Raw genomic sequence first — 26,205 nt, 5'->3', positions numbered from 1 at the left:
AGAACAAGCTATACCCCCTGTGCCCCAGTCATTCATCCCCAGTCATAATCCTTATTCCAACTTCAACTCCACAAGCGAGTTCTGCTTATGGTCGCATCCTTTTTATGACACCTGTTGCTCTGCCGTTCTCCACAGTCCCCACTATTCCCTACTACTCACAGCTGGCCCTGCTTTATTCCTTTGTCCTCAAACCCCCTGCATGCAAGTTTGACACTTCTCCAAAGGTACACGCCTGGAGCCGAGTGCAGCATGGACTGGGGTGGGGTGGGGCGCGGCCTTTGCTCAGCTGCCTATAGTGAAACTGCTTCTCAAAAGGTTAGAATTGGTTACAGGTGCAGCTAATGCTCGGCGTGTATTGGTCCCTTAAACACAAGGCTAGAGAACACAGCATCACCTGGCCACAGCCCAAACAGACAGCAGATGAAAGATCTCTCTCTGATTTTCAGATAAATAAGTCTTAAAAACCAATCTTCCCATGACCCCTTGAACTAAATCTAATTTATATTGTGTTTTAAAAAAATCTAACCCCATCCCCACTTCTCCCAGACAAGCTTCTAACAGGGCCCAGCTCAATGGCCCTGCTTACCTATTATGGAAAAACGGCCTTGCCCATGGCTCTTGGGAACCCAAATCGAGGCTCCAAATAAAACAAAGCACTTTTTTTTTTTTTACAAACAGAACAGCAATTGAATTTGAAACCAGTGAGTTCAAAGTCAATTAAGTTGATTTTTAAGACCATTTTTATGCATTAAGACATGAAGTTTTTAAAAACCCGAGGGCTAAGGACACAGCAAAACTTTCATCAACCTGTACACATTTGCACTCAGAAATTTTCAAATGGATGAAAGAACCACAGAAGCATCCCCCACAGGGTTCCCTAACAGGGCCAGACCAGTCCTTGCACAGCCCCTTCCCTCCACCATGTGCCAGGCCAAGTGCCCACTTCCTAACCAGGAGGCTGGCTGAGGGGGCACAGAGAATCCCCCTGCAGGGCTGGTCCTGTGGGCCTGCACAGTGACCTTGTACCTGCTGGCCCCATCACGCCTCCAACCCAAACCTCTCCCTCTGTCCTGCAGATGCCTGGCTCTCAGGCCAACCTGGACAGTCTCACCCTCACTGATGCCCCTCCAGGAGGCAGGAAAGTGACATGCCATCACACTTCAACATCATCTTTGCTGCTTAGAGAGCGGGGGGCCTCCCCACAGCAATGGAAAGGGATGTGTGGGGTTGGGATGCGGTGGAACCTTGACACCACCCTTCCCCTCTCTGAGCTTGGAGGCAGCCTGGGGGTGTCATCAAGGAGCACTTCCAGCCTTGTGAGTGGGGCACAGAGAGGAGAGGTGCTCTATGCCATCCCCCCCACCCTGCCCCACTCCAGGCATCCTAGAAGTCAGCTCTGCATCCCTAGCTTATGGAGACCTGATCCCGGCCCCACCTCCTCCTGGCCCCGGGAAGCTCACAGCAACGTTTGCACATCACAGAAAACTAAGCTGACACTGAGTCTACTTAAGGGACCTCAAAAACAGACACCCTTGCCACATTAGTAGGGAACAGTCCCACCCCACGCTCAGGGCACAATGCACCCCCCAACCCTCTCGGGAAAGCCACTCCAGGCCTCTTTTCATCCATTATGCACTCTCTCCCTCTTGAGGAAGAATGGAATCTCACTCCAGGGCACCATACCAGGGCCATGGCTTGTCTCAGAGTGGCCGGCTCAAGTCCCAGTTACCCTGCTTCTACCCAAGCTTCTTCCTAATGAATCCTGGAAGCAGAAAATGGTACAAGTACTGGGGCCCTTGCCACCTACAGGGGAGATCTGGCTGGAGTTTCAGGCTTCTGGCACTAACCTGGTTCAGCCCCAGCTGTCGCAGGCATTTAAAGAGTGAATAGGTAGATGAAAGAGATTCTCATTCTTTCTGAATTTGAACAGGTAAAATTAAACTTTTTTTCCTTTTTAGAATTTTTACTTATTATAGAGAAAGACAACAGCCAGGGCTGGGGGCCAGACAGAAGCCAGGAGCTTCTTGCGGGTCTCCCATCATGCAGAGGCCCAAGGACTGGGGTCATCTACCACAGCATATATCAGGCATATATCAGGAAGTTGGATCAGAAGTGGAATCGCCAGTACTTGAACTGGTTCCTATATAGGATGCAGGTATTACAGGCTGCGGTTTTGCCTACTATGCCACGATGCCAGCATCTGCCCACCTCCCCCCCAAAAAAACTTTTTAAAAAGACAGACTTGGGTCTGGCGTGGCAGACTCGTGGCTAAAGTCCATGCCTTGCATGCCCGGGATCTCATATGGACAGTGGTTTGTATGCCAGCTGTTCCACTTCCCTTCCAGCTCCTTGCTTGTGGCCTAGGAAAGCAGTTGAGGGTGGCCCAAAACCTTGGGACCCTGCACCTACATGGGAGACCTGGAAGAGGCTCCTGGCTCCTGGTTTTGGATTGGCTCAGTACTGACCGTTGGAGCTACTTGGGGGGTAAACCAGTGGATGGAAGATCTTTCTCTCTGTCTCTCCTCTCTGTAAATCTGACTTTCCAATAAAAATAAGTCTTAAAACAAAAAAAGAAAAGTTGATCCCCTAGAAGGTACTGTGAGCCAGAGTGCACACATCCCTCAATGAACTAATCCCACACAAACTCAGATTCTGAAGATCTGGGGAGGGGCCCAGGACTTGGCATTTCTGACCAGCTCCTGCACAATGTTGATGCTACTTGTGCACGGACCACATGCAGGGGAAACCAGGTTCCAGAAAACCCTCGTTTTCTAGAAGAGTACATGTTTCAGACATTCCAAGAGGCTCCTTTTAACATTTACCTCAAAGGAATGAGTCTCATACGCCGCAGAAAGCTGGGCGGGGAACTGCATGGGAGAAAACAAAAATCCTCTACCACTGTCCCCCTCCACCCAGGCCCTCAGGAGGCAGATGTGCAGATTCTGCTGCCCACAATCAGGTACACCTGGGCAGCAGTGTGGACAAGCCCAGCAGGACAGCTCTAGCTCCTATCCCTGACGCTGTTGCCCAGCACCAGCCAGAGCCTCCCCATTCACACCACCCACTTCTGTAGTGCCACCTCTCCAGCCCACGGCTACTTTCTTTGCCACACAACACCCTGCCTTCATACCATCCTCAGCTATAGGCAATAGCACCAGGCAATGCTAATCCCCCAGCCTGGGGGCTCCTGCTCAAGCCCGCCTGCTCTGCAGACTGACATCTGTTCTCCCCCACCCTCACCTCCCCGCCTCGCCCCTGCAGGTGTTGACTGCAGTGCGACTACCCCTGCACCATGAACCAAGCCTTAACTCCGGGCCAGCTCACTGACCGACCGCTGGCTGACTCATCCACACCTAGCACTTGGCCCTCACTGGCGCTTCAAGCCCATTCATTCATTCATTCTCTCTTTCTCTCTCTCTCTCTCTCTCTCTCTCTCTCTCTCTCTCTCTCTGTCACACACGCACACACACAAAATGTTCCTCTGTGCAAGGGTCTATTCCCACCCAACCCAACCACTGCCTGAGGACTTCTCCAGCTCATTTCAAAACCCCAATTGGGTTGGGGGCACCTGCTCAGGCACTGGAAGCAGAGGGCAAAGTACCCTAGGCAGAGGTAGCAGCTCCACTTCCTGAATTGTCGCTGGGGGTGGGAGTCGTTACCATTCTGGACAGGCCAACGTCCTCCCAATGTGCGGCTGACAGCATCCAGGCAGGGACTGGGGCTGCAGTCGGGCTGTTGGTAGTGGGCGGTGGGAAAGGCAGGGGACCTATGCACGGCCAAGGCAGCAGCCCTAGGCGCCAGTTCCGGAAAAGCAAGGCAATGGGTGCCCGCGGGCTGGTCCCGCCACAACCCTGTGAGACACAAGGTCGGTCTCTGAATGCCTTCTGGCCTCACCTGCCAGAGAGACAGGGAGACACGGAGATGAAAGGCTAGCGCTCCCGAGTGTGAGATGTTAGGGATGGGCAGCACTACCGGTAGCAGACCAGCCTCGTGGCTGGAGAAGCCACGCGTTGACCACACGAAGCTCCCAGCTCCGCGAGGGGCGCGTTTTCCCACAGCCAAATGGGACTGGGGAGACTGCAGGAGTCCCTGGGGGTCTCCCGCGGGTGTAGTGAAGGGAGAGGGGGAAAGCTACGTGACTTTCGGTCCCACTAGCACAGCTGCTGCCCACCCAGCCATGGGGGTGTGCCCCACCCCACCTCCGTAGTCCAAACGAGAACCAAAGCTCAAAAGGGAAAGGGACTGAATCGCAACGCCCTCTTCACCCCTAAGACCCTCCCCAGGCTGCACCCTCTCAGAGGCCCGGGGAGTAAAGTGCCGGCAGGCTCAAGCTCCCAGGAACGCGGACAGGACTACGAGAGCGTCTTTCAAAGGCCAACACCGAGGGAACGCGAGTTCCCGGGGAAACAAAGTTGCCGCACGTCTGGCCACAGGCTCCGAGCGGGAAGTAGGACGCAGGGCTGGGACCAGAAGTCCCGGATAGATAGAGCTGGCCCCCGGAGAGCCCGCCGCAGGCAACCGCCAAGCCGGGGACAAGTGGCTCCAGGGTTGTGGTCGCGACCCCGAGGCTTCAACTTTCCCCGTGCGCGGAAGGCGAGGGAAGAGAGAAGGGAAGGGCGGTGTGCGGATACCGTGTGCGTGTGTGGAGCGGCGCCGCGCCGCGCCTCAGGCTCTGTTCTCCGCCGAATCGACCCCAGTGGGCCGCCTGCTCGGACCCGGACCACCACCGCGTCTCGCCGCCGCCGGTGCGAAGACTCATCCGCTGCGCACTAGCCGCTCTGGGGTCCCCGTGGACGGGCCGCCCGCTCGCCGCTCGCCTCTCACAACTTCGGGCGAGCCCGTGGCGTTCCAAAAACGTCCCGAGGCTCCGCACCCGCTCGCTCCATGCCAGGAGCCGGGACGCCCCGCCTCGCCCTGGCCGGCTCAGCACTCGGCCTTCATGGGACGTGTCCTGGGGCAGAGCATCCTGCTCGTCGCGCGCCCCTCTCTCGGCTTTGCTGCTGCAGCTGCTGCCGCTCAAGTCCGCGGTCAACTTTCCCTCGCTTCCTCCGCCCCGCTCGGCCCCCGCCACCCAGACCCCGCCTCCTGACGCCGCCCCCGCCCGCCGCCTGGCCTCTGCCCACCGCGGCTGCCGCGACCCCCGGCTCCCGCCCCGGCCCCACCCGGACCCCCGGGAGCGGCACGGAGCCCAGCTGGGCGCTCAGAACATGAATATTTCAGTGCTGGCAAAGCCTTCCTCCACCGATGTCATGGCATCGGCTGCTGTGGCAACTCAACGATTTCCCCCAAAGGGGCTGGGAGGAAGCCCGCAGAGGCTACTCCAGGTGCGTGCCGGAACCGCGCCCCGCCGGGCCGCCCGCAGTCCCACAGAGGGAAGCAGGGAGCCGTGGGAGCCGGCCGGCCTGCCACCGGCAACGGGTTGTTACTCGCCTAGGGCCAAGCGAGGAAACACTCCCGGGAAGCGAGCTAGCGAGCGGGCGCTGCGCCTAGATGAACCCGCGCCATCTGTTGGCTTTAAGCGCCCCCTCTCTGCTCCAGAGTCGCCAAGCGGTCCCTTTCGTTGTCCCTGGGGCCGCTTGGCCTGTGTGCTTCACGCCCACCAGCTGCCTTCTGCGGCGCACTCTCCTGGGTTCCCACCCGTGCCCCTGCATCACCTGAGCACAAAATGCAGCCCCCAAGTGATTGCAAAGGGGAGACCCCGGACTGGAAGAGCCCCTTGCCAAAGACCCTTCGACGGAGTCCTGCACCGTGGTTCTCTGTCGTTCATTTTGTGCCACTCCACGGCACACAACACGGTACCCACAGCCGCACATCCACAGGATGCGGATCCTCAGGACTGCTGGACCCGGAGAGGTTGTATTCAGGTGAGCGCAGAGGGCTGCTCCCTGTCCTTGATCTCCACATTCCCAGGCTCAACATGCTCTTTTTAACGCTGGCTCACCTGACAGGCCTTCTGGACCTGTCATCCACCCAGGTCAGCCCCCTGACAGTTGCTGCCTGGAGCCAGGCTTTGGGCTGCATGTGTTCCAGTGCCTTTCTGTGCTGATGATGAGGGAAGAGGCTCCAGCCGTTGGTGGCTTGGCCCTGGGGTGGAGTCAGAGCTAGAACTGTGACCTGATGTGGTTCAAAAGCTGCAGTTCCTCACCATCCATCAATCATGTATTAATTCTCAATCAGCAGTGTGCTAAGTTTCAGATTCTGGAAGCATGGGTTAGGGACCAGATGGGCTTGGCCCTTGGGGCTCCTGGGATTCCTCCAATGAAGACAGCAGACATTAGTCAATAGAACACACTGGACAGGCTACAATCACAGCCAGAATCAATAGCAGGAGACAGAGTGCAGTAGTGGTCACTGGCCTGGGGGATCGAGGAGGACCTCCTGGAGGAGGTGACTGAGTTTAGACCAGAAGGATGAGTAATAAACAGCATTTTACACAGGAAAAGCAGCAGGTGCAAACCCCCCTCCCCCCACCTCGAGTTGGGAAGGCGCAAGATGAGTGCGGGGAGCACACACAGGGAGCGTGACACATCTGTGGGGCAGGGACCAGACTGTGCAGGGCACCTGGGTCTTCAGCAGGGCGTTGATCTTTATCCTGAGAGTGAGGGATCCTGAGCAGGTGGCAGGGGTGGGGGGCCACAGATCACCAGAAGAGGCTTCAGTTAAAGGTATTTACTGGTCGTTGTGGTGTATGTGATAGTTTGGGTGTCAACCAAAGGCTCGTGCCTTGAGGGTTTGCACCCCAGTGTCTTAATCATCAGATTAAGGATGGACCTTCACCCAGTCAACGCCTGAGGGTGAGGCCCTGCCAAGTGGTAACACTTGATTGGCTTTTCGGGGGCTCTGTAAAGAGAAACTAACTCAAGATACATAAGTGTGCTTCCCCCTACACACACACACACACACACCAGAGAATTGGGGACCCTGGTGATCACGTGGAGTGACCCTCCCTCACCACATACGTCACCATCGACCACCCTCATCAGATGCCAGGCTAATGGGGCCACCCAGTCCTGCACAGTGAACTCCTAAACCATAAGCCTTTGGAAATTACTTCTCTCAGGTATTTTAGTGATGAAAAGCTAATATGCTCATCCAATTCTGACCAGGCTCAGCAACTGGTTACCCACAAGAGATCTGGGTCTCACCCAGGGGCTATGGTGAAAGCTTAGTACAACACAGACCTGCCTACCAGACAGCTTCACATCTCCAGACTCAGGTCAGAGACTGGAAAGATCTGCTGGCTGGCCCTTTACCAACTGAGCTCACCCTGTGAATCTGCACATTTTAGCTGTGACCCATACCCCTCCCCCTACGCGTTAAAATTCCTGCCCTGCCAGAGCTCCCAATTCTATAGCTGCTGTACCCATCCAGGTACATGATGGCCAGGAACAGAAACAGGAAGTGGTGGCAGAGGTGGCATTCAGGAGGTACAAATCTGTAGGGTCAGGAGAGAAAGGGGTTCCACATAAGGAGGAGGTCACATCAAGAAGCCCCTAAGCTCCTGGCTTGTGGGAGCAGACAGACAGGGAGCTGTGTTCTGAGATGAGGATGTCTGGAGGGACCCCTGCGAGTGAGATGAGCAGGTGCTCCCTTGGGACAGGTGGAGTGGCTGAATGGGGATGCCAGGCAGGCCACTGGACAGACGAGGGCAGCGATGGTCTCAGGGTCTATAATGGTTATGGCATTCAGACAGGGTAGTGGGCTGGGAGTCCCAGGCTCCGAGTTCTGGATGGTTCTTAGCTGGGTGGCTACACTGCTGGACACTGGCCTCTCTTGGCTTCCTATTCCTCATTCATAAAGGTAAAATACCAAAGTGTCTCCTGCCCTTAAGCCTCTTTTTAAGAGTTCACTGTCTGTACTCATGCCTCCTCTGGCTGCAGCCATTTTGGGAACAAGCAGCTTTGAGCTCTAGGAGTGTGCCCCCTCCCCTGACCTAGGCACCATGCTTCTGTCCCCAGAGCCTCTCTGGCAACCACCTGATCCCACAAGCACTTGCAAAGGACCCACTCTGTGCCTCCACTGGGCCAGGTGCTAGGGTGGGAGTTGGGGTGCACCACTCACAGTCCACTCTGAGAGTGTGACATGGTGTGCATTTCAAGAAGGGCCTGAACATGGTGATGGGGTGGGGGTGATGAGAATTCAAGTGAAATAGTGCAATAATCCAAAGTTCTAGATGCCACCACCCTGGGCTGGAGAGACCAGAGGAGGAGGCAGGCTCTGCCAGAGAAGGTTCAGGCAGTAGGAACTCCTGGGGACCCCATTTTATGGGAGCCAAAGTCACAGAGGGGACTTGGTAGAATGTGAATTAAAGTCCTGGCCTCTCCCTCCTCTGTGTATCTCCCACCAGGTACACCTACCAGCTCCCAGGCCAGCTGACCCAGAAGCTTAGAAATCACAGCCTGCAGGGAGGGGGGGTGAGGTGGGAGCAGGGTGGGGAGACAAGTGAGGGGCTTACTCCCTGGGGATGCACATTCCTGCAAACATCCAGCCTTTTCTGAGGCACTCCCAGTCCACAAGAGAAGCAGGCAAACAAATCAGTTACAATCTGGCAAACTAAGTGTGGCAAAGTGAGGAGGGGATGGGGAGAAGGGACGGACTGGACATGGGGGATTCATTCTCCAGGAGGTTGAGTCCATGAAGGCTGCCTGGACAGGGAACATGAGGGCCAGGTTATACATGGTACAGGCATGGTAACCAAGAGGTTAGTCACAGAAGCCAAAGTGGAAGGGTGTCCCCTGTGGAGGGCACAGCATATGCCAAGGCCTGTGGGCATGCATCTGGACCCTCTCCAGGAACTGTATATGGGGGAGGGGAGGGTGAAAAACGCTCTAATCTGTAAAGGATACAACAGAAGGCAGGTGTCGGTGTTTGCACGAGGCTCCAAGCTGGGAAAAATACTCGGCCTCTGTTCCCTAAGCCAGCAGCAACTCCATCTTACACATTTTAGGCTGCTGTCTCCAAGAGATTAAGCACTGGCATTCTAGCTTTTCTGTCTTCATGGGGTTTCCCATTCCTCAAACTGTGTCAGAACTGTTATCCATTTACCATGCTCTATGTTCTTCCTGCTCCCTTTTCTTAGAGAGCACCCACCCCTCTCCCAGCACTGGGGTCTCCCTCCACCCTGCAGCGCAGCACCAGAGGGATGGGGCTACCCTGGGGATCCCCAGAGATGCTTACTGTCCAGGACACCGCATCAGCCAGTAGGGGATGCTCCCCAACATACTGTGGCACCTGCATGTTTTACCAGGCCCTGCTGCTAAAGTGGTTGGTGGTCCCTGGTCCTGCCTTCTGCCTCTTGGACATGCCCCATGACCCAGGCTGGCCAATCAGAAGCTGCGCTTGACTGAGCCTTGAGGAGAGTCACAAAGTTTAGAACTGAGTAAGGACCAATGAGAAAATAATATGCAAAGTCCCAGTCTTGGGTCATGTTGTCTGCTACCAGTCTCCCTTAGTTCTCGTTGCTGTCTGGGCCTGTCCTTCAGCCCTCTGGTGGATTCTGCAGCCCCCAACCCCTTAGGTAACTAGAACAGTCATGTTCTTCCCCTGGTTGGCACAGGGCATCTCTGTTACCAGCAACCATGAGGAGAACCTTCCGTGGTGTGGACCATGCAGAGATTGTCCAGCAATGCGACTGGGAGTCTACATTGCAGCAGTGAGCCCTCCCACCCTCTCCAAAATGAAGAAGACAAGCGAAAGATGGAAATAAGTGCTCTACAGGTGCCTTCTGTCCTAGGTCCCCTGTCCCTCTGTGCAAGTATCTGCCAGCCACATCCCTGCTGTGGCTGTCAGTTCCTCTTTAGTCCTCAGGTACCTGGGTCTGGAGATCCCTAAAAGTGGGGACTCTATGTGCAAAAGCAGGCACGAGGTGAGGTAGGGGGCCAAACAGGTAATGGACTCCACGAGATTTGGTGGTGGGACTGGACCAAGGAGTGCCCTGGGAAGAGGCAAGAGAGGAATGTCAGGAAGCATGGGTCTGGTGTGCCAGGCCGAGAGCGTGGGACCTCACGCAGGGACAGGAGCATGTGTGGAGCATGGCAGGGGAAGGGACTCCAAAAATGGCTTCCAGCACACCCACCTATTCACTCACCCGGGTTCTGCAGGCCCCACCCCCTCCTTGGGAGGAAGGGAGGGACCAAGGGGTATAAAACCCACCAGTCAGCAGCAAGCTATCCTATCCCAAGCCACCCATCCCAAGCTATCCTATCCTCAGCCACCCTATCCCAAGCCTCAGTTTTCCCAACTCCAACGGGCACAAGAGCCCACAGCCTCCCCAGACACCTCCCAAGGCTGCCATTCAGGTAGAGAGAGAAAACTACGCCGTCAGATGCTTTGTAAACTATGAGTGCAAAACAGCACTCCTGCTCTACCTCCGCTCCCCACAGGGATCCACTCATTTGGAGGGCTCTCTGTGGAGCATCCTTCCTCACCATCACCGTCAGCACATGCCTGCTCCCTTCAGCCCCCAGCCCTCAGCTGCTGCACACTGTCTGTGGCTTCCTGTTAGCGGCATGTGCCCAGCTCCCTTGCCCTCTCCTGGGGTGGTGCCTACCACCGTAAACCAAGCCTGTGTGCTCCTGAGTTTGCTTTGTGAGCCCTTGGAGCCTGGCACAGCTGCAGTGGCTCTATGAGGCACACGTGGACAAGCCAAGCGGCAAAGGCTAACACAGTGGGTTGGGATCCCCATCTGCATGGCCACAGGCTCCCCAGGAACCCCTAGGGGGCTTGGGGCTCCCCGAGGCCCAGCTGGGGAAGCTCACTCTGTCCCCCAGATGTGATTCAGAGAGCTGGGCCTGCCCCTCCTATTCCTGCCCTGTTCCCTGCTCCCCTGGCCCATCATTTATTTATAAGGTGTTCATAGCAAAATGAATGACAAAAAAAGTTAGAAGCTAATTAAAGCTGGCACAGATTGGCACACGGGGGTATGAATTATGCATGGTGCAGAATGGCGCTTGGTGGCCAGGAATGGTACCAAGTGCCCTGGGCACTGGGAAGAAGTAGGCACGGCACACTCCCAAGCCCTGCCTCCCTGGGGGAGCCTCTCACCTCTCTCTGGGGGCAACCAGAGCCTTATTAGCCCCCAGCCCACAGAGAGCAATTCTACTTGGCACAGCCCAAAATGTTCTGGCTGCAAGAGGCGTCAACACAGTAGTCACAGGCTGCCAGACATCCCCCACCGAGGCTCGTGCCTACTGCAGGCAGAGCTCTCAGAGTCACCAGGAGATGCTGCCAGGGGCTTCTCAGAGCTAGAAGACACCTTGCAAACCATACAGTCAACCTTCTGTGATGGGGAGCTGACAGAAAAGATGAGGCCCAGAGAGGGACAGCTTCTACACCAAGTCACTCAGCAAACAGTGTCCACTCCCCACTCTCCCGCAAGGATTTACACAAAGCTGATCTTGCTGCAAGAACTTTGCGTGGATGACCTTGGACCTCGCATGAAGATGATGCCATCATTATCCAAACGGACAGATGAGGAAACAAATGAGAACATGAGATGTGGGGCAGCACAGAAAACAACAGACAGTTAGAAGCCAAGGAGGAAGGGAGTCTGGGGGCAACTCACATCTGCTCCTTGTGGATAAGGGCAGGGCAGTGGCTCTCCACCCAGACCACACTCGAACAGCCCCTTGGGGGGGAGCAGATTATAATATTGAGTGGCCCCACTGTAAGTCCTTGTCCTGCCCCTTCCTCTGGTTTTGAGCCTGTGCCTTGATTTATTCATCTGCAAAATGAGGTTAGTGACAGTTGGGCCCTGGCATCGTTTGGCTGAGCTGGGTTTGGATCTTGGCTTAGCCTCTTGAGAAGTTTTCCTCCTGGGTAAGATGGTGACAGTACCAGAAGGGGCTGCAATGGGGTTCGAATGAGCAGATGACATGAAGCAGCAGTAAGTGCTGGTGAAAATGGGAGCTATGGGCAGGACCTGCCCAGGATTGGCAGGGCTGCCCCTCCCAGGCCGCAGGGCTGTGGTGGGAGTCAGATTGGATGCAGGTGGCACTGGGGGGTTGTGTGCACATGAGACAGCAGGAAAGGCCGTGCACCAGCTGGGCCTGGGTCTCTAGGCAGCCTGGCCCTGGCTTCCTGCTTCTTTGCACAGACAGAACTGTACCATCACTGCAGACACTTCTGACCATGTAGATGAACCATGCTTCTCAGTTTGGTGCCTGTCCTCTGGGGGAATGCTCTGTACACACATGGGAAGGTCTTGCACTTGGCTGGCCGCAGGGGCTGGGAGAAGCACCTGTCTTGGCACACCCCTATCATCCTATCCTTCTGAAGTGTGTGAACGGCTCAACTGTCACCACGAGAGGAAGGGCACAGTTCAGGCAGACAGAGCACAGCCCTGGGTGGAAACTGAAATGTCCAAGTGGAAAAAAAGAGCAATGGAAAGGGAACCGTAAGCACATAGCAAAGCATCTTGTCAGGTGAAACAGACACACTTGTGTTGAAAACAGAGTTAAAAACATGAGACAACAGCACACGAGCCAGGAACAGAGTTAATGAGCTAGTGTCTCCCTCCTAAGAATCTTACACTGTCCAATAAATGGGCAAAAATGTGGAGATAGGGGTGGGTATGATGGCTCATTGGCTAATCCTCCACCTTCCTGTGGCAGTATCCCGTATGGGCGCTGGTTCATGTCCCAGCTACTCCACTTCCCTTCCAGCTCTCTGCTTGTGGCCTGGGAAAGCAATCAATGATGGCCCTGCATCCAAGTGGGAGACCTAGAGAAAGCTCCTGGCTCCTGGCTTTGGATTGGCCCAGCTCTTGCCATTGAGGCCATTTGAGGAGTGAATCAGCGGTTGAAGGATCTTTCTCTCTGTCTTCCCTTCTCTGTGTAAATCCGCTTTTCCAATAAAAATAAATAAATCTTTTTTTAAAAAATGTGGAGATAGGGTCAGCATGCATACATTAATGTATTCATTAATGTATGCTCCATCTCTAAGCCAGCCTTCAGAAGTAGCGGTCAGATGTGTCACCGGGCAGGCAGCATAGGGAAGGGGGATAAGGCAATGTTTTATTGGCAGGTACAAAATGTTAAGGAGTTACTGTTCACAAGCAGAGTCCTATTGCACATATTGTCCTACACATTTTTTCTACCCTCTCTCTCAAGACACATCCTGCAGCTCTTTCCACACTAGTGCAGAAGGTCTGTCTCCTTCTATCTGAGGCCATGTAGCCCACAGAGAGACAGAGATGGTACAGCACTGAACTGAGTGTCGGGTGCCATGTGACTGCACAGCCTACAGAGCACAGACTACAGATCATGGCGCAGGGAGAAGGCCACAGGTGTGTCAGCAGCCTCCACTGGGTAGCTCTGAGCCAGGTCTGCTCCTTTCAAGCCTCGAGCATCCCCCAACAGGCACACATTAAACCCTAATGTCTGTCAACAAGAGAAGCAGCTTCTAGTCATCTCTTCTACCCTTCCAGCTCTGGGCCCTACTGCAGCTCAACCACTGCAGGAAAGCCTTCCCCACCCCTCACCCAGACCCTCAGAAATCTAGACAACACCCTCCTCTGTGTGTAGTGCAGAGTCTGCAGTAACCTTTTCAGTCTATCTTGTCCATCACACAATGTACTCCCAGAGAGCAGGACCCAGCCCTGCCTCTCCCTACTCTGCAAGGATAACCTGGAATACCCCTCCCCCAACACCATCACCAGCTCCATGACAATCTTATCATCCCCATTTCACAGACCAGATCATCGAGGCACAGGGAGTCCATGTCCATGCAGCCAAGCTAGGTCATACTGCAATATAAGCCAATTCAAAAACTGCAGCAGCAATACAGTGCACTATTTGCGGGAACATAAGTCAGGGCTGGGAGGTGGCCATCCTCTAGTGGGGGTTAGGGACCCAGGGTGCTGTCTTCTCCCATCTGACCTCTTTTAAGGCACATCCCTGGGGCCACACACAAGTCAGTGAGGCAGGCCAGGAGTGACACCTGCACATGTCACCCATGGTCCCCCATTTTCCCAGTCAGAACTAGTGCATAGCTCCAGTCTGACCCCCAGGAGGTGTTGGACAAATGTCTGCAGCGTCTAAGCTCAACACAGCAAAGGGGAGAGGCAAGGATTTGAACTCAGGTTGAAAGACACAGGGCACAGCCTGGGTCTCCATGGTAGCACCAGGCCAGAGGGGAGGGCAGAGGCCTGTGGTATAAAATATGCTTCCATGGACTGGCGTCACCACGTAAGACAGACTTGGAAAAGCTAGCAGCCACGGTCTGTGGGATGACCTTAAAGGTCCCCATCGGCTGAGCACCTGCCTTGGACCAAGTACTTTGCAAATATTCCAACAGCTCCATTAGTATCCTGGAAATAAGTTACTTGCATACTGTGATGCAGAGCTTAAAGGTAGACTGGCCAGCGACAAACAGCTGGGCAGCAGCTGGGAACCCCACATTCATTAGGAGTCCCTCATCCAGAACCATTCAGGCGGCATAGCTAAGGAGGGCAGAGTTAAGGTGAAGCGAGTTCCCAGTCTGGGCGGAGCCAGTCCTGTTCCGCCCAAGCCAGCCAGAGGGTGTCTGCAGAAAAATATAGGGGCCTGTTTCTGCATGGTGTCATCACAGATTTGACTGCCAGGAGCCAACTGCAGGAAAACTCCCCCAGGGGAGACTAGATCTGCAGTACAGGACACCACCTGCAGGCCGAGTGCCACACGGCACCTCCTACTTTTCAGGACCAGGACCCCAACCCTGCTTCAGAGTGGAGGTTGTGGGGCCAATCCTGAACCAAAAGAGCAGTGGGGTGGTGATGGTCCCCAGCTTCACCTGTACTTCACAACTCGCTCCACAGCCCCAGCCATCCTCACTGTGTTTCTGTCATTGATATTAAAGAATTGCTATGGGACAGATCACTCCATGAACTCATTTTGGGGCTATGGGTCTGGCCTTTGGTCACCAGTTGTCTGTCCAGCCCCTAGCTGTCTGTGTGACTCTTGGAACATCCCTGGCCCCTCTTTGAGCCTCATCTACTTTCCTTGTGAGATGCAGAGTACAGGCAAGGTCAGGCAGCACCGAGGTCGAATCCCAGCCATGCCACTTCCTGAGCTGTCACTCCTTGCAAGGTAATTATCTGCCTTAGTTAACTCATCTGTAAAATAGGTTGATGATGCCCAACTAGTTTTTTTTTAAGATTTTTTTTTCTATTGGAATGTCAAAAAGGAAGAGAGACAGAGAGGAAGATCTTTCGTTCTCTGATTCACTCCCCAAGGGGCGACAGCCAATCTGAAGCCAGGAGCCAGGAGCTTCCTCTGGTCTCCCATGTGGGTGCAGGTCCCAAGGCTTTGGGTTGTCCTCGACTGCTTTCCCAGGCCACAAGCAGGTAGCTGGATGGGAAGCAGGCCACCAAGACTAGAACCGGCACCCATATGGGATCCCATGTTGTGAGCTAAGGAGTTGATTAGTACTCGTTTAGCCTGGGCGGGAACAGGAACGGGGCTTGTGACTAAAAACACCTAGACTAATTGGACTCATCTGTATCCAATATGCTGCTAAATGAGGATGGCGGGGGAAGAGTATATAAGGAGAGGTGAAGGCACAGTGAAGGGAGACTTCGCAGAGACATCTATCATCACTGGTCTCCTGTCGGTGCTTCATCCCTAGACCCTTTCCGTATCCACGTTACTGGCTCTGCTGGCCGGAGCAATCCCAGGTGTGAAAGGTGAGGATTTTAGCCACTAGGCTACTGCGCCAGGCCCATCCAACTAGTTTTATTATCACAGGTGGACAGTACCTGTAGGACATGCCTAGCTCAGAGTTCTGCTCCATTCTCTCTACCTCCTTAAGTTTTAAAGCCAGGGCTCAGTTCCCAAGGCCTCCCTGCTTTTCTCCCTAGGAAGCCAAGATTAGTCTCCTGACACGCACTGTGTGAACTTGAATCATGCTCACCTACCCCAGGCCAGAGAGCGCCCTGAAGCCCATACATCCTGGAGCCCCTGCTCTTGCCAATTCCAGTCTGGGATTGGACGAGTCCCCAACTGTTGTTTCTCAGTTACCTGCAACTCTGGGGTGGGAGGCCTCCACTTTTGCCATTCCCTAGAGCAAGCATTGCAGCTGTCTTCCTGCGGGGTCCCATGGGGAACGGAATCCCTCTGGAGACCTGTAATCTGTGCGGGCACACACCTGGCTCCTCAAAAGGGCAATGCTAAGCACCTGCCTCCTGGTGCAGACACCTGGTGGGGTTAGGGATGGGAGGAGTGGGGTTCTGGCTTCCAGCATTCACAGGCGTCTTGCTGATCTCCTTAGGCCTCTGTTTGTCTGTAAGGTGTGGATACAATCATTGGTCGGCTTACTTTCTCTGGCTATGGGCTAAAGAAAGATCGGAAGGCCCACTGCCCACAGCTCAATCCTGGTGGGCAACATAGGGAGTTATCACTGTCCCTGGGTCATTGGGTCCAGTAGTCGTGTTGTTCAGTCCTTTAGGGAAACTCATGTAGGCACTGATATCCCCATTGTAGAGATGGGCAAGCTGGGTTCCAGCCCAGCTCAGTTGAGCTCTAATGGGTAGAGACATTAAAATTGTATGTGGTACAGTGAGTGAAGTCACCTGTGAGGCCAGAGCCTGCATCTGAGCACTAGTTCCAGTCCCAGCAGCTCCATTTCTGAGCCAGCTCCTAACCAATGTGCCTGGGAGGTGACACATGATGGTCCAGGGCCTCAGGTCCCTGCCCCTCATTTGGGAGACTCGGATGAAGTTCTTGGCTCTCCCAGCTTGGCCTGGCCCAATCCTAGCTGTTTTTGATAATCTGGCATGGAGCAGATGAAGTTCTCTTTGTCTCCCCCCTTTTTGTCACGAAGACTTACAGACACATAAGCAATTTTTTAAAGGCTGTCTCACCAGGGCCAGCCATGGGGCCCCCAACACAGCATGCAGCTTCTTGGAAATCCTAAATTTTTGTTTGTTTGTTAAAGATTTATTTATTGTTGGGCCCACCGCAGTGGCCTAGCGGCTAGAAGTCCTCGCTTTAAACGTGCTGGGAACCCATATGGGCACCGGTTCTAATCCCAGCAGCTCAACTTCCCATCCAGCTTCCCTGCTTGTGGCCTGGGAAATCAGTCGAAGACAGCCCAAAGCCTTGGGACTCTGCATTCGCATGGGAGACCTGGAGGAAGCTCCTGGCTTCGGATCGGTGCAGCATTGGCCATTGCAATAACAATAAAATATAAATCAATAAATCAATACAATAACAATAAAAAATAAATCTTTAGTTATTGCAAAGTCAGATATGCAGAGAGGAGGAGAGACAGAGAGGAAGATCTTCCATCTGCTGATTCACTCCCCAAGTGACCACAATGGCCAGAGTTGAGCTGAGCTGACCCCAAGTCAGGAGCCAGGAGCTTCTTCTGGGCCTCCCACATGGGTGCAGGATCCCAAGGCTTTGGGCCATTCTCGATTGCTTTCCCAGGCCACAAGTAGGGAGCTGTATGGGAAATGGGGCTGCCGGGGTTAGAACCAGCGCCCAAATTGGATCCTGGTGTGTGCAAGACAAGGACTTTAGCCACTAGGCTATTGTGCTAGGTCCACATAGGTAAATCTTTAAAAAAATTTTTTTTAATTACACAATCCAAAGACACCTGTGACACAATGTTTTGGGGCAGTGCCAGGCACTCCTGACAGACACTGCTCTGCTTGATCCCTTCCCCAGAACATGCCAGGTGGGTCTGTCACCCTGACTCCCCAGCAGAGGAAACTGAGTCATCAAGAGACCAGGGCACAGCTCCCCAACAACACTCCCCCTCCCTGTGCTTCCCTCACCATCCTGGTAGGTGCCTTGGGGGTCAGACAGATGACAGTAATCAGCTAAAGCCTGAGTGGGTCTCTGTTGATGCCAAGTTCTTACTGGAAGGGCTAAGTGTGATGATTACATGGGGAGGTGGAATTAGCCGTGCAGGGGAACCGGCTGTGACCATCAGGGGAGGATTAATGTCTTGTGCCACCCACCAAGCTGAAGGTGGGATGAGGGATGTGAGTGGTTGACAGATCCCTAGTCCTGTGCAGGCCTGAGAGTGGCTGTGGGCCTGCAGGGCAGTGTCACACCCTTGGGGTTGAGGCTAGGAAAGCCAAGTGGGTCCCAGCTCCCCTGGCGTTCCCCTGTATCCATCCACAAACACTCAGGACCCACTAGATTTCTAGCCCTGCGCCAGATGCTGCGCACAGCCAACAGCCCGGGAGGAAGCTCTTGCTGAGCCCCAGCCTCGCACAAGGGGTGGGGTGTAGAGATAAACATTAACAATTACCACTTGGCAAGGAATTACCAAATCTGTTAGGTCCAGAAACGGGGTTTGACTGTGTATTTTTAAAGACTTGAAAAGGAAAAAAAATTTTTTTGTAACTCACCTGGCAGGCCAAACCTGCTTCTCATAGCCTGACAAAGCCTTGTGGACCCCTCTGGTGGGGGCCATCCCAGGAGGGGTCCTGGGCAGAGGGGTGGACAAGGACCACAGAGGAACCTGCAAGGTGAGTAAGGGAGCTGAGATTCAACACAATATTTGCCTAATGGGACTTCTCTATATGTTGGGAAGACAATCAAGTACCCCAGGGTGCTGCTTTGGGCAAGTTCAGACCACCTATAAGAGCACAGCCCCATAGATAACACCTAGTGACTCACAGCCAGCATGGTGACACTGCATGATAAAAAATTCATCTGACCATGCCTTTCTCAGAACCTGACCCTGTCACTGAAGTGAGTGTGACTGTATTTTTTGTATCTAATTTAATTTTTGCAACTTTAAATTCTTTTCCCTAAAGATGCCTCCTCCTCCCCTTGTCTAAGCTTCAGACTCCATAAAACCCCAGGATGGGCTCCTGGGCCCAGGAAGAAGTCAGGACTGAGGACTGGTGAATTGAAGTGAGTGTCCATTGCTTGTCCTCGAACCTGTGCACAGGGCCACCCAGATCCAAGTCCAGCTGGGCCACTTCCAGGCTGAGGTAGTGTGGCCCCAGTGCTTAAATTGTCTAAATCACCCTTTACTCATTATTAACAAGGTGGAGACAAGTAATCTCATAAGGATGGGTGACATACTCCCGGTGAAGTGCCAAGCCCACAGTGAGTCACAGGTGACAGGAGCATCCTTCCTAGCATTTGTTCCCAGATGAGTTCTTTCCATCACGTGCCTTAAGGACTTTTCTTTCAAGTCCAGATAGAAGCCAGGGAACTGGGGGTAGCAAAAGCAGCTTTCCCCAGAGTTGGCAGGTCGCCTCCCCCTCCTGCTTCCACACCTGTTCCCTCTTCCCGGCTGGCCCCACCCTCTCACCTGGGCGTTCATCCCGTTGCCGGGTAACCACCGCCTGTCCCCACACAGGGACTGGCTGTGTCGCCCAGTCCCCTGGCTCCCGGAAACTGAGCTCCACCATCTGTTCTGTGGCAGGTGGCTGTTGAGCTGCCAGGAGGCTTTGGCCTGGAAGTGCTTCCAGAGGGACGGGTGGTGGGGCTCAGGCTCCAGAGATGTGGCCTAGGCCCCTCTCTGGACCCTGCTGAGTCCTTGGAGGCTCAGGGAGGCAGCTTGGGGCATCCTCTGGGGCGTCCTCCTGTTGGCCTGAGCCACACCCTGGCTCTGGGCCTTGATCCCAGGTGCTCCCAGGCCGGCTGGTGCCACCTGCCCTAAGGGCCCCACAGTCGGCTTCAAAAACGTCTCTCTTGACAGCAATGGTTACTGGTTGCTTACATCGCCCCCCCGCCTAAGGTTCTGATGTGGAGACTGAAGCTGTGGCTGCCCAGGGGAGCCAAGTGGGTCAGTCATAGCGGTCCCGAGCCTCTGCAGGGACCTGTGCTGTTCTCTTAGAACAAGGGCATTCTGGGACTTGTTTTCCTCCACTCTGGGGAGTTTCAAGTCCTCAAAAATGTTGTGGCCGCTCTGGCCCTATGTCCTGTACTTCTGCTTACACTTCTATTTTGACTTCTTCCTGTCCCTTACCCCTGCACACGCAGTTCCAGCCAGCTCCAGGGCTGGCCCCTTGACTGTGCCCAAGGTTGAGGGGGCTGTCAGTCACCTCTAGCATTCTATCCTTGGCTAAAATGAAGAATGAACTCGCCAGCCATGCAAAGAAGATTCTTGTTACTGGGGTCCTAAATATAAAATTGGGGCAGGGAAAAACTTACCTGTGGCTGTTTTTAGGGGGTGACAGCTATCCATGTTCTTCCAATATGTTACATTCACACACACTGTTCTTGGGTGTGGAGACTCCTGCCTGCATGTCCAAAGGAACTTGAAGACTATCTGCCATATCCAAACATCTCCTGTATTTTATTTTACATTGATGATATTTTTAACCTTTCATTGTGCTTTCATTGTGTTTACTTTCAAGAATGAACCTGTATGAAAAATGAAAAACCAATATTGCCTGTCACAAAAGAAACAACTGAAAGACATGCAAATGAAGACATTGACTTCCTACACCAGTGACCAAGGTCTTCAGTAAGAAAGTGTCAAGTTTTGGAGAAGTGTTGAAGAATTCAAGTACTGAAACCGTAGTTTCTCCCGTGAGTCACCAGGATGGAAAGAACAGTGGAGTAGGGGGTCCAGGGGCAGAAATTGGTTCCACGTGCTGGGATTCTGTGTCATTTAATGTCCTGTGCATCCACGGTCAGCAGTCCCCATAACCCACAAGCTGTGTGTAGAGAACTGGTGACTGAGCTAGGCTTGGGATCCATGGAGCTCACATCTAAAAATCCAACATTCTCTGATTCTCTTGGGAGTTCCTTGGGGCACTGGTACATGCCAGCAGCTTTCTGTGATTCCTACTGCCCTTACAGACTTTGATACCAGGCTGCCCTGCTACCCTGACACACAGCCCTTGACACTAGGCTGACCTGCCTCCCTGACACATGGCCTTTGACACCAGACTGCCCTGCCACCTTGACACACAGCCCTGCCGCCCTAAAACACAGCCCTTGCACAGAAAGGGCTAGGTGTACCTGGCCACCGTGTCCCCTTGGTTCTGCCGCCTCCTGCATGTTGGGACTTCAAATATTTTTACACCAGAATAAATTAAATTTCACTTTCCCATGAACCTTATGAGGTCTCAGGTTCCCCCAAAACAGAGCTTTGGCAGGATGAATGACTTGCCCAGTGGTCTCCAGCATGAGCCCCAGGTCCAAGTGGCTGGGCCCTGCCCATAGGGCACTGCCACCTGAGATCCTCAGTGGCTACGAGCAAGGAAAGTGATATTTCCTGGCAGGCCAGGGGTCAGTACAGAGTACCAACTGCCCTGGAAGGCACAGGCTGGCACAGAGTGGCTGGGATTCCCCCCTGTCTGCCCTTACTACCGCTGCTCCCCTGCCCATCCCAACCCCCTGCCCTTACCACCGCTGCTCCCCCTGCCCATCCCAACCCCCTGCCCCGCACTGAGCAGCCATGAGTGAGGACAACCATGCGCCCTCCTGGCTCACCAAGCATAAGCCGTTCACTCGTTCACGCGGTCTCACCAAGGGCTGCGGTTTTGTTATGGCTCATTTCCCTTCCTGGTCTCAGCAAAGACTCAGCAGAATAAAAAACACTTAGCATCACCTTTGCAGCTAATGAGTGTCAGGGAACAGGTATGAGGTGTGACCCTCACCCCTGGCAGGAGGTGGTCCTATACACCCGACCCTGCTCCTCACAGTTACAGGAATGCCTGCCAGGGGGTGAGACCACGGCTGCTGCCCTCCTGCTGACGTGTCATCTCTAGTTCCCCAGAGCTTCCAGGCTTTCTCACTCCCCCACCCCCTTTCTACCCCTCTCCTGAATATTCATGGTGTGGGGGCCACAGCTGAAGGGAACAGGTAGGACAGATGCAACTGAGGAATAAAACCACTGGGTGCCAGGCTGGGGCAGGTGGTACAAGGGATGAGCTTGGCATTAACTTGCACAGGCTGCAGAGTTGGGACTACTTGTACAGAATGGTGAGGGAGCATCTACCATGCCTTAGCTCCTACAGAGACTTCCCAGGTATGCCCTCAACTGGGGCTGCAGCCTCTGCCAGTCGGGGTTCCTAAACACCTTCCCCATCAGTCTCCAGTCTGTTGCAGGGGTCCTTGGGCCAGTCACCTAGGTACTGCCTGAACATGTGTTGGAAATAGAGCCTCAGTTCCCATCCCAGACTCCCAGTGTTCAGCTGAGGAACCCTGCATAGTAGCTGCAGGAGTAGGGTGGCAGGGAGGGATGGGGTCAGACAGAACTAGGGTTGAAGCTCCTCTCTGCCAGGGAGTGGCGGCATGTCTGATCTCAGTTCCGATCCCTATCAAACGGGGACGATAACCCTTGCTCACAGCTGGGTGCGACTGAGTGGCTGAGTGGACTAAGACGCTGTATCAGCACAATACCAGGGCTCAGCAGGCCGCATCTGCTCTGTCTCCAAGGTCCAAAATGGACATGCTGGGGACACTGGCAAGCTCCAGAGCAGTGGGTCTTTCAGACGCGAGGCTTCTGGCTCACACCCAAAGCCTCTGCCTGTGTCCTGTGGCCTCTGAGGAGTCCTCAGTGCTGGCCAGGGATGGACACTCGGGAGGACCAGGTTAGTCTGTAGCCGTCTACCAGAGCAGCTGTCTGCAGGTGTCCTCTGGGCTGCAATGTCACCTGACAGGTGGGGTGACTGCAGCCAGGCTTCATCGCTGTCCTTCCTCATCAGGCACACACATCTGTTCTTGATCCCATTGCCTACCCAGGGCCCCCAGATTAAGACCAGTGTAGGGGGCAGGAGGAAGCAGGGGTGGGGATGGCTGTGGGGAGGGATGAGAAGTGTGGAGGCATCAGGATATTCTGTCCTTGAAGAGTGGGGCTGGGACTAGTGCAGCAGACGGAGGTTGCCTACCTCCCCACCCTGCTTGAGGCCTTCCAGCTCCCCTAGGACAGCAGGGCGGAGGGGGAGCCAGGCTTGGCAGGCCCCACAGCCATGGTCTGAATCTCAACACTGCCTCTCGCTGGCCAACCCTTCATTTCTCAGTCTCCCCAGGTGGGGAAGCAGAGATCCCACCTGGCAGAGTCTTCTGCAAGGGCACCTCAAAAAGTTTGTGGGAAATACAGCATTTGCCTGGGTACAAGGAAACCCATGCCTGTACATAAACTCTTGGAAGACATTCATTGTTTTTGCGCCAAAGTAAACTTCTTTGGATTCCATTTTCCTTGGAGTTTGGAAATACATACATGTATAAACATAAGCTGACAGAGAAGAGCCAGTGTTCAGCGATCTGGGCTCCCAGCCCAAGTCAGACGGTCCACACCAGAGTCTCTGACAAGCAGTCACTCGGTCACACCTCCACGGTTCCTGTAATACTGATGGACTGAGAATTTTCTACATAGCTAAGCCAGGCTTCCTTTTTTTTTTTTTTTTTTTTTTTTTGCTGAACAGTTCCATCTTTGGGTAGTTTCTCCTCTTCTTACATTTTCCTACAGGCAGGCTGGAGGAGCCAAGTCACGCCTTACACACGTGGCTTGAAAAGTTGCTGAGCTAAGCACCCCGGTCCATATCCTTCAGCTCTGTCTGCTATTGACCGCTGGGACACAGATTCAGCTGTGTTCTTTGCCACTTTGCGGGGAAGATCGGCTCTTCTCCTTTGTCTAGGAACATGTCTCTTTTTTGTTCCACATCACTGTTGAATGGCCAGAATACTTGCGTGAGATGACTTAGGTATCTGCCAAGAGTGAGGCTCTCTGTACAGAATTGCCTTTCAAGTTCTGTCCAGGGCAGTGAGGGAGGTTTCTGCCATGTACCTCTCAAAATTCTTTCAGCATCTACTTGGGATATAGTTCCAACGCTGCCTCCACATTGCTGGGTGCTTGGGATGGCAGCGCCCCATGCCCAGGACCGGTTTTGTCCTAGTCTGCATACAATACACATAATACCACCATACACATAATAACTCAATAGACTTTTCTGTCTTGCAGATCTGGGACAGGTCAAGATCAAGGGTGCCATGGACTTAGTACCTGGAGATGGCCCGCTGCCCCTTTCACAGCTGCTGTCCTATTCTTACGTGACAGAAGGGACAAGGGAGAACTCTCTTGGGCCTCCCTACTAAGGTCACTGACCCCATCATGGGACTCTAATCACTTACAAAGTCTCAACTTCCTATTGTCACCACACTGGGGCTGAGGATAGCAGTGTATGAATGAGGGCTCCATTTGAGGCACTTTCTAAGCATTGCCAGTATCTTCTAATATCCAGACACTGCTAGGGCTCAAATGAGAAAAACAGACAGGAGTCAGACTTGCCCATGGTCACACAGCTGGAAAGCGAGCAGGACTGAGACCCAAACAGGCTGGCTCCCATAACCCAGGGTCTCGTGCTGTGTAGGGACGTGACCAGTCTCTAAGGGGCACCTGTGCTTATCACTCTGTGTTTCTGGGGGAGACAGGATCAGGGCTGGAGCTCCCCTTGTCTGGCATTTTCCCATACCATGCTGGGGCCGATTTAATCCTTTCTATGGCCCTAACAGGCTGCTCATGAGACAAGAGGGCAGGCCCTCTTGGGAGGCCCCTTGCCCTCTCTGTGGAGCAGAGCACAGGGTCTGAGCTAGCACAGCCCACCCTAGCCAGGTCCCCTCACGGCCCCACACCTGTGGGAACAAGCATTTCCTTAGAGGCACCATGGAGTGTCTGCTCACAGGGCTGCCTCCTGCCTTCCTTGTTGAACAAAAGGAGGAAAATGCAGATGGGGCTGCACACCCCAGCCTGCTCCTCACCACCAAGTGAGGGGACTGTAGACACGGGCCCTCCCAGGGTCCCCTCTCCCAACTTGGGTAGGCTCGCTCGCCCCTCCTGTCTTAGTCGCTTTCATAAGCCCACCAGGGTCTCAGCAGACTGGGGCTCACACAGCCAAACTCAGCGAAAGTGGGACAGGAATCTGAGTCCCGCCATAAGTCCTTCTGGCTGCAGCAGCACCTGAATTTGGACTTTGTTCTCCTTTCCCTCCCGGGGAATCACCCAAGAAGGCAAGCAGCCTCCAGCCCCTCCCGGCGTGGCACCATGCAGCCTGCCCTAGGCCTCAGCATGGCACCCCTAGCTCACTCCACACCTCCTTCAGATTGCCTCTCCCAGCAGACAGGCGACCTCTGAGAACCAGGCACCTGCCTGACAGCGAAGGTCCCCTCCCTACCACCCACTCTCACCCAGACCTCCCAGATTCTAACGTGGCCTCAGGCATTGAAGTGCTGAGAACACCACTGGGTCATGGCAGGCTCCTGCAGTGGGTGGGGTAGAATGGTAGGAAGACATGGGCTGGGGGTGGGGAGAGTGATTTCTTCATTGTATCAAGTTTCAGAGACCCTTCCAAAGGTGTCCTCTTTAATTCTCAGACCTAGGAGAAAGAGTCCCTGCTGGGTCTGACCAAGACCATGAGGGCAGGAACCACCACCTCCTCCCACCCCGAACCATCCACAGGATTACTGGCTGCTTCCTGGTACAGTGCTAGCCACGGCTTACCTCCCAAGGACACAGGAGTGAACTCACAGATTCACAGCTCTCAGAGTCACCACTTCCCGAGGGCAAACACTCTCCGTCCCTCCTGCTCCCCTCCTGAGGAAGAATGCCTAGTCTTATTTTGCTCCTTTCTCTCCTAACTACCACCGTGGCCTTTAGCCTTACAGGAGCCTTCATGGTACCCAAAAAATAATCACGTTCACAACAGGTACTTGCAACTGCCGGGGGTCACCGTCTCCCAGGGAGGGACAGTGGACCTTGGGTATCGTCTCTGCAAACAAGGGCTTCCCATTCCCATGGCTGCCATGAACCAACCAGAGCGAAGCAACACTTAGGTAGGCTGAACAATGCTTCAGACATCACCACCAACATTACATAGTGAAATAAACCCTCAGCGAAAGCTGAGGCGTCAGCTGGCCCCGGAGACAGATGAGACCCTGTGCCTGTTCCTAGCTGTGCAGTAAGAGAGCACTCCTTCAGCTCCCTCCTGCAGAGTCCCTGCTGGTTGAGGGCCCTCTGTTCCCAAGCAAGCACACATCTCTGGGACCTAGTGCTCCCTCCCCCTCCTCTTTTAAGGCCTTAAAGTGACACTGCCTAGGGTGGAACACACAGGCCCTTGGGGTTCCAGTCAACACCTACCTGCTCTTCAAAATGTCCTCATATTACCTGACCTAAGTTCGCAGCTTCCTGCCAAGGCCACAGTGCATATGAGGGAACTTCCACAAGTTCATGGAAAATGCAATTAAAACAATGTGAGTGTCCTGCATGGTGGCACAGTGGACTAAGCTGCCACCTGCGGAGTAAGCATCT

At 54.1% G+C, this 26,205-nt stretch overlaps 1 protein-coding gene across 5 annotated transcripts in view; it reads right to left on the bottom strand.

The window, feature by feature from the left end:
- CDH23 (cadherin related 23) overlaps positions 1–26,205 on the bottom strand; it is a 375,667-nt gene that overhangs the window by 348,780 nt on the left and 682 nt on the right. For 4 of the 5 annotated variants that reach the window (XM_058671237.1, XM_058671240.1, XM_058671242.1 and 1 more), the window contains exons 2-3: positions 20,100–20,312; positions 18,338–18,450 (exon numbers count right to left, since the gene is read on the bottom strand). In XM_058671237.1, the coding sequence (XP_058527220.1) occupies positions 18,338–18,362 (25 nt within the window). In that variant the 5' untranslated portion in view covers positions 18,363–18,450; positions 20,100–20,312. Of the gene's footprint in view, positions 1–4,631; positions 5,035–18,337; positions 18,451–20,099; positions 20,313–26,205 lie in introns of those variants that run through there. The other variant, XM_058671238.1, reaches the window with a different exon arrangement.

Source organism: Ochotona princeps, chromosome 13 (assembly GCF_030435755.1).
Source record: "Ochotona princeps isolate mOchPri1 chromosome 13, mOchPri1.hap1, whole genome shotgun sequence".
NCBI classification, from domain to species: domain Eukaryota; kingdom Metazoa; phylum Chordata; class Mammalia; order Lagomorpha; family Ochotonidae; genus Ochotona; species Ochotona princeps.
Note: the sequence above shows the minus strand (reverse complement) of the source record. Positions and strands in the feature narration are given on the sequence as shown.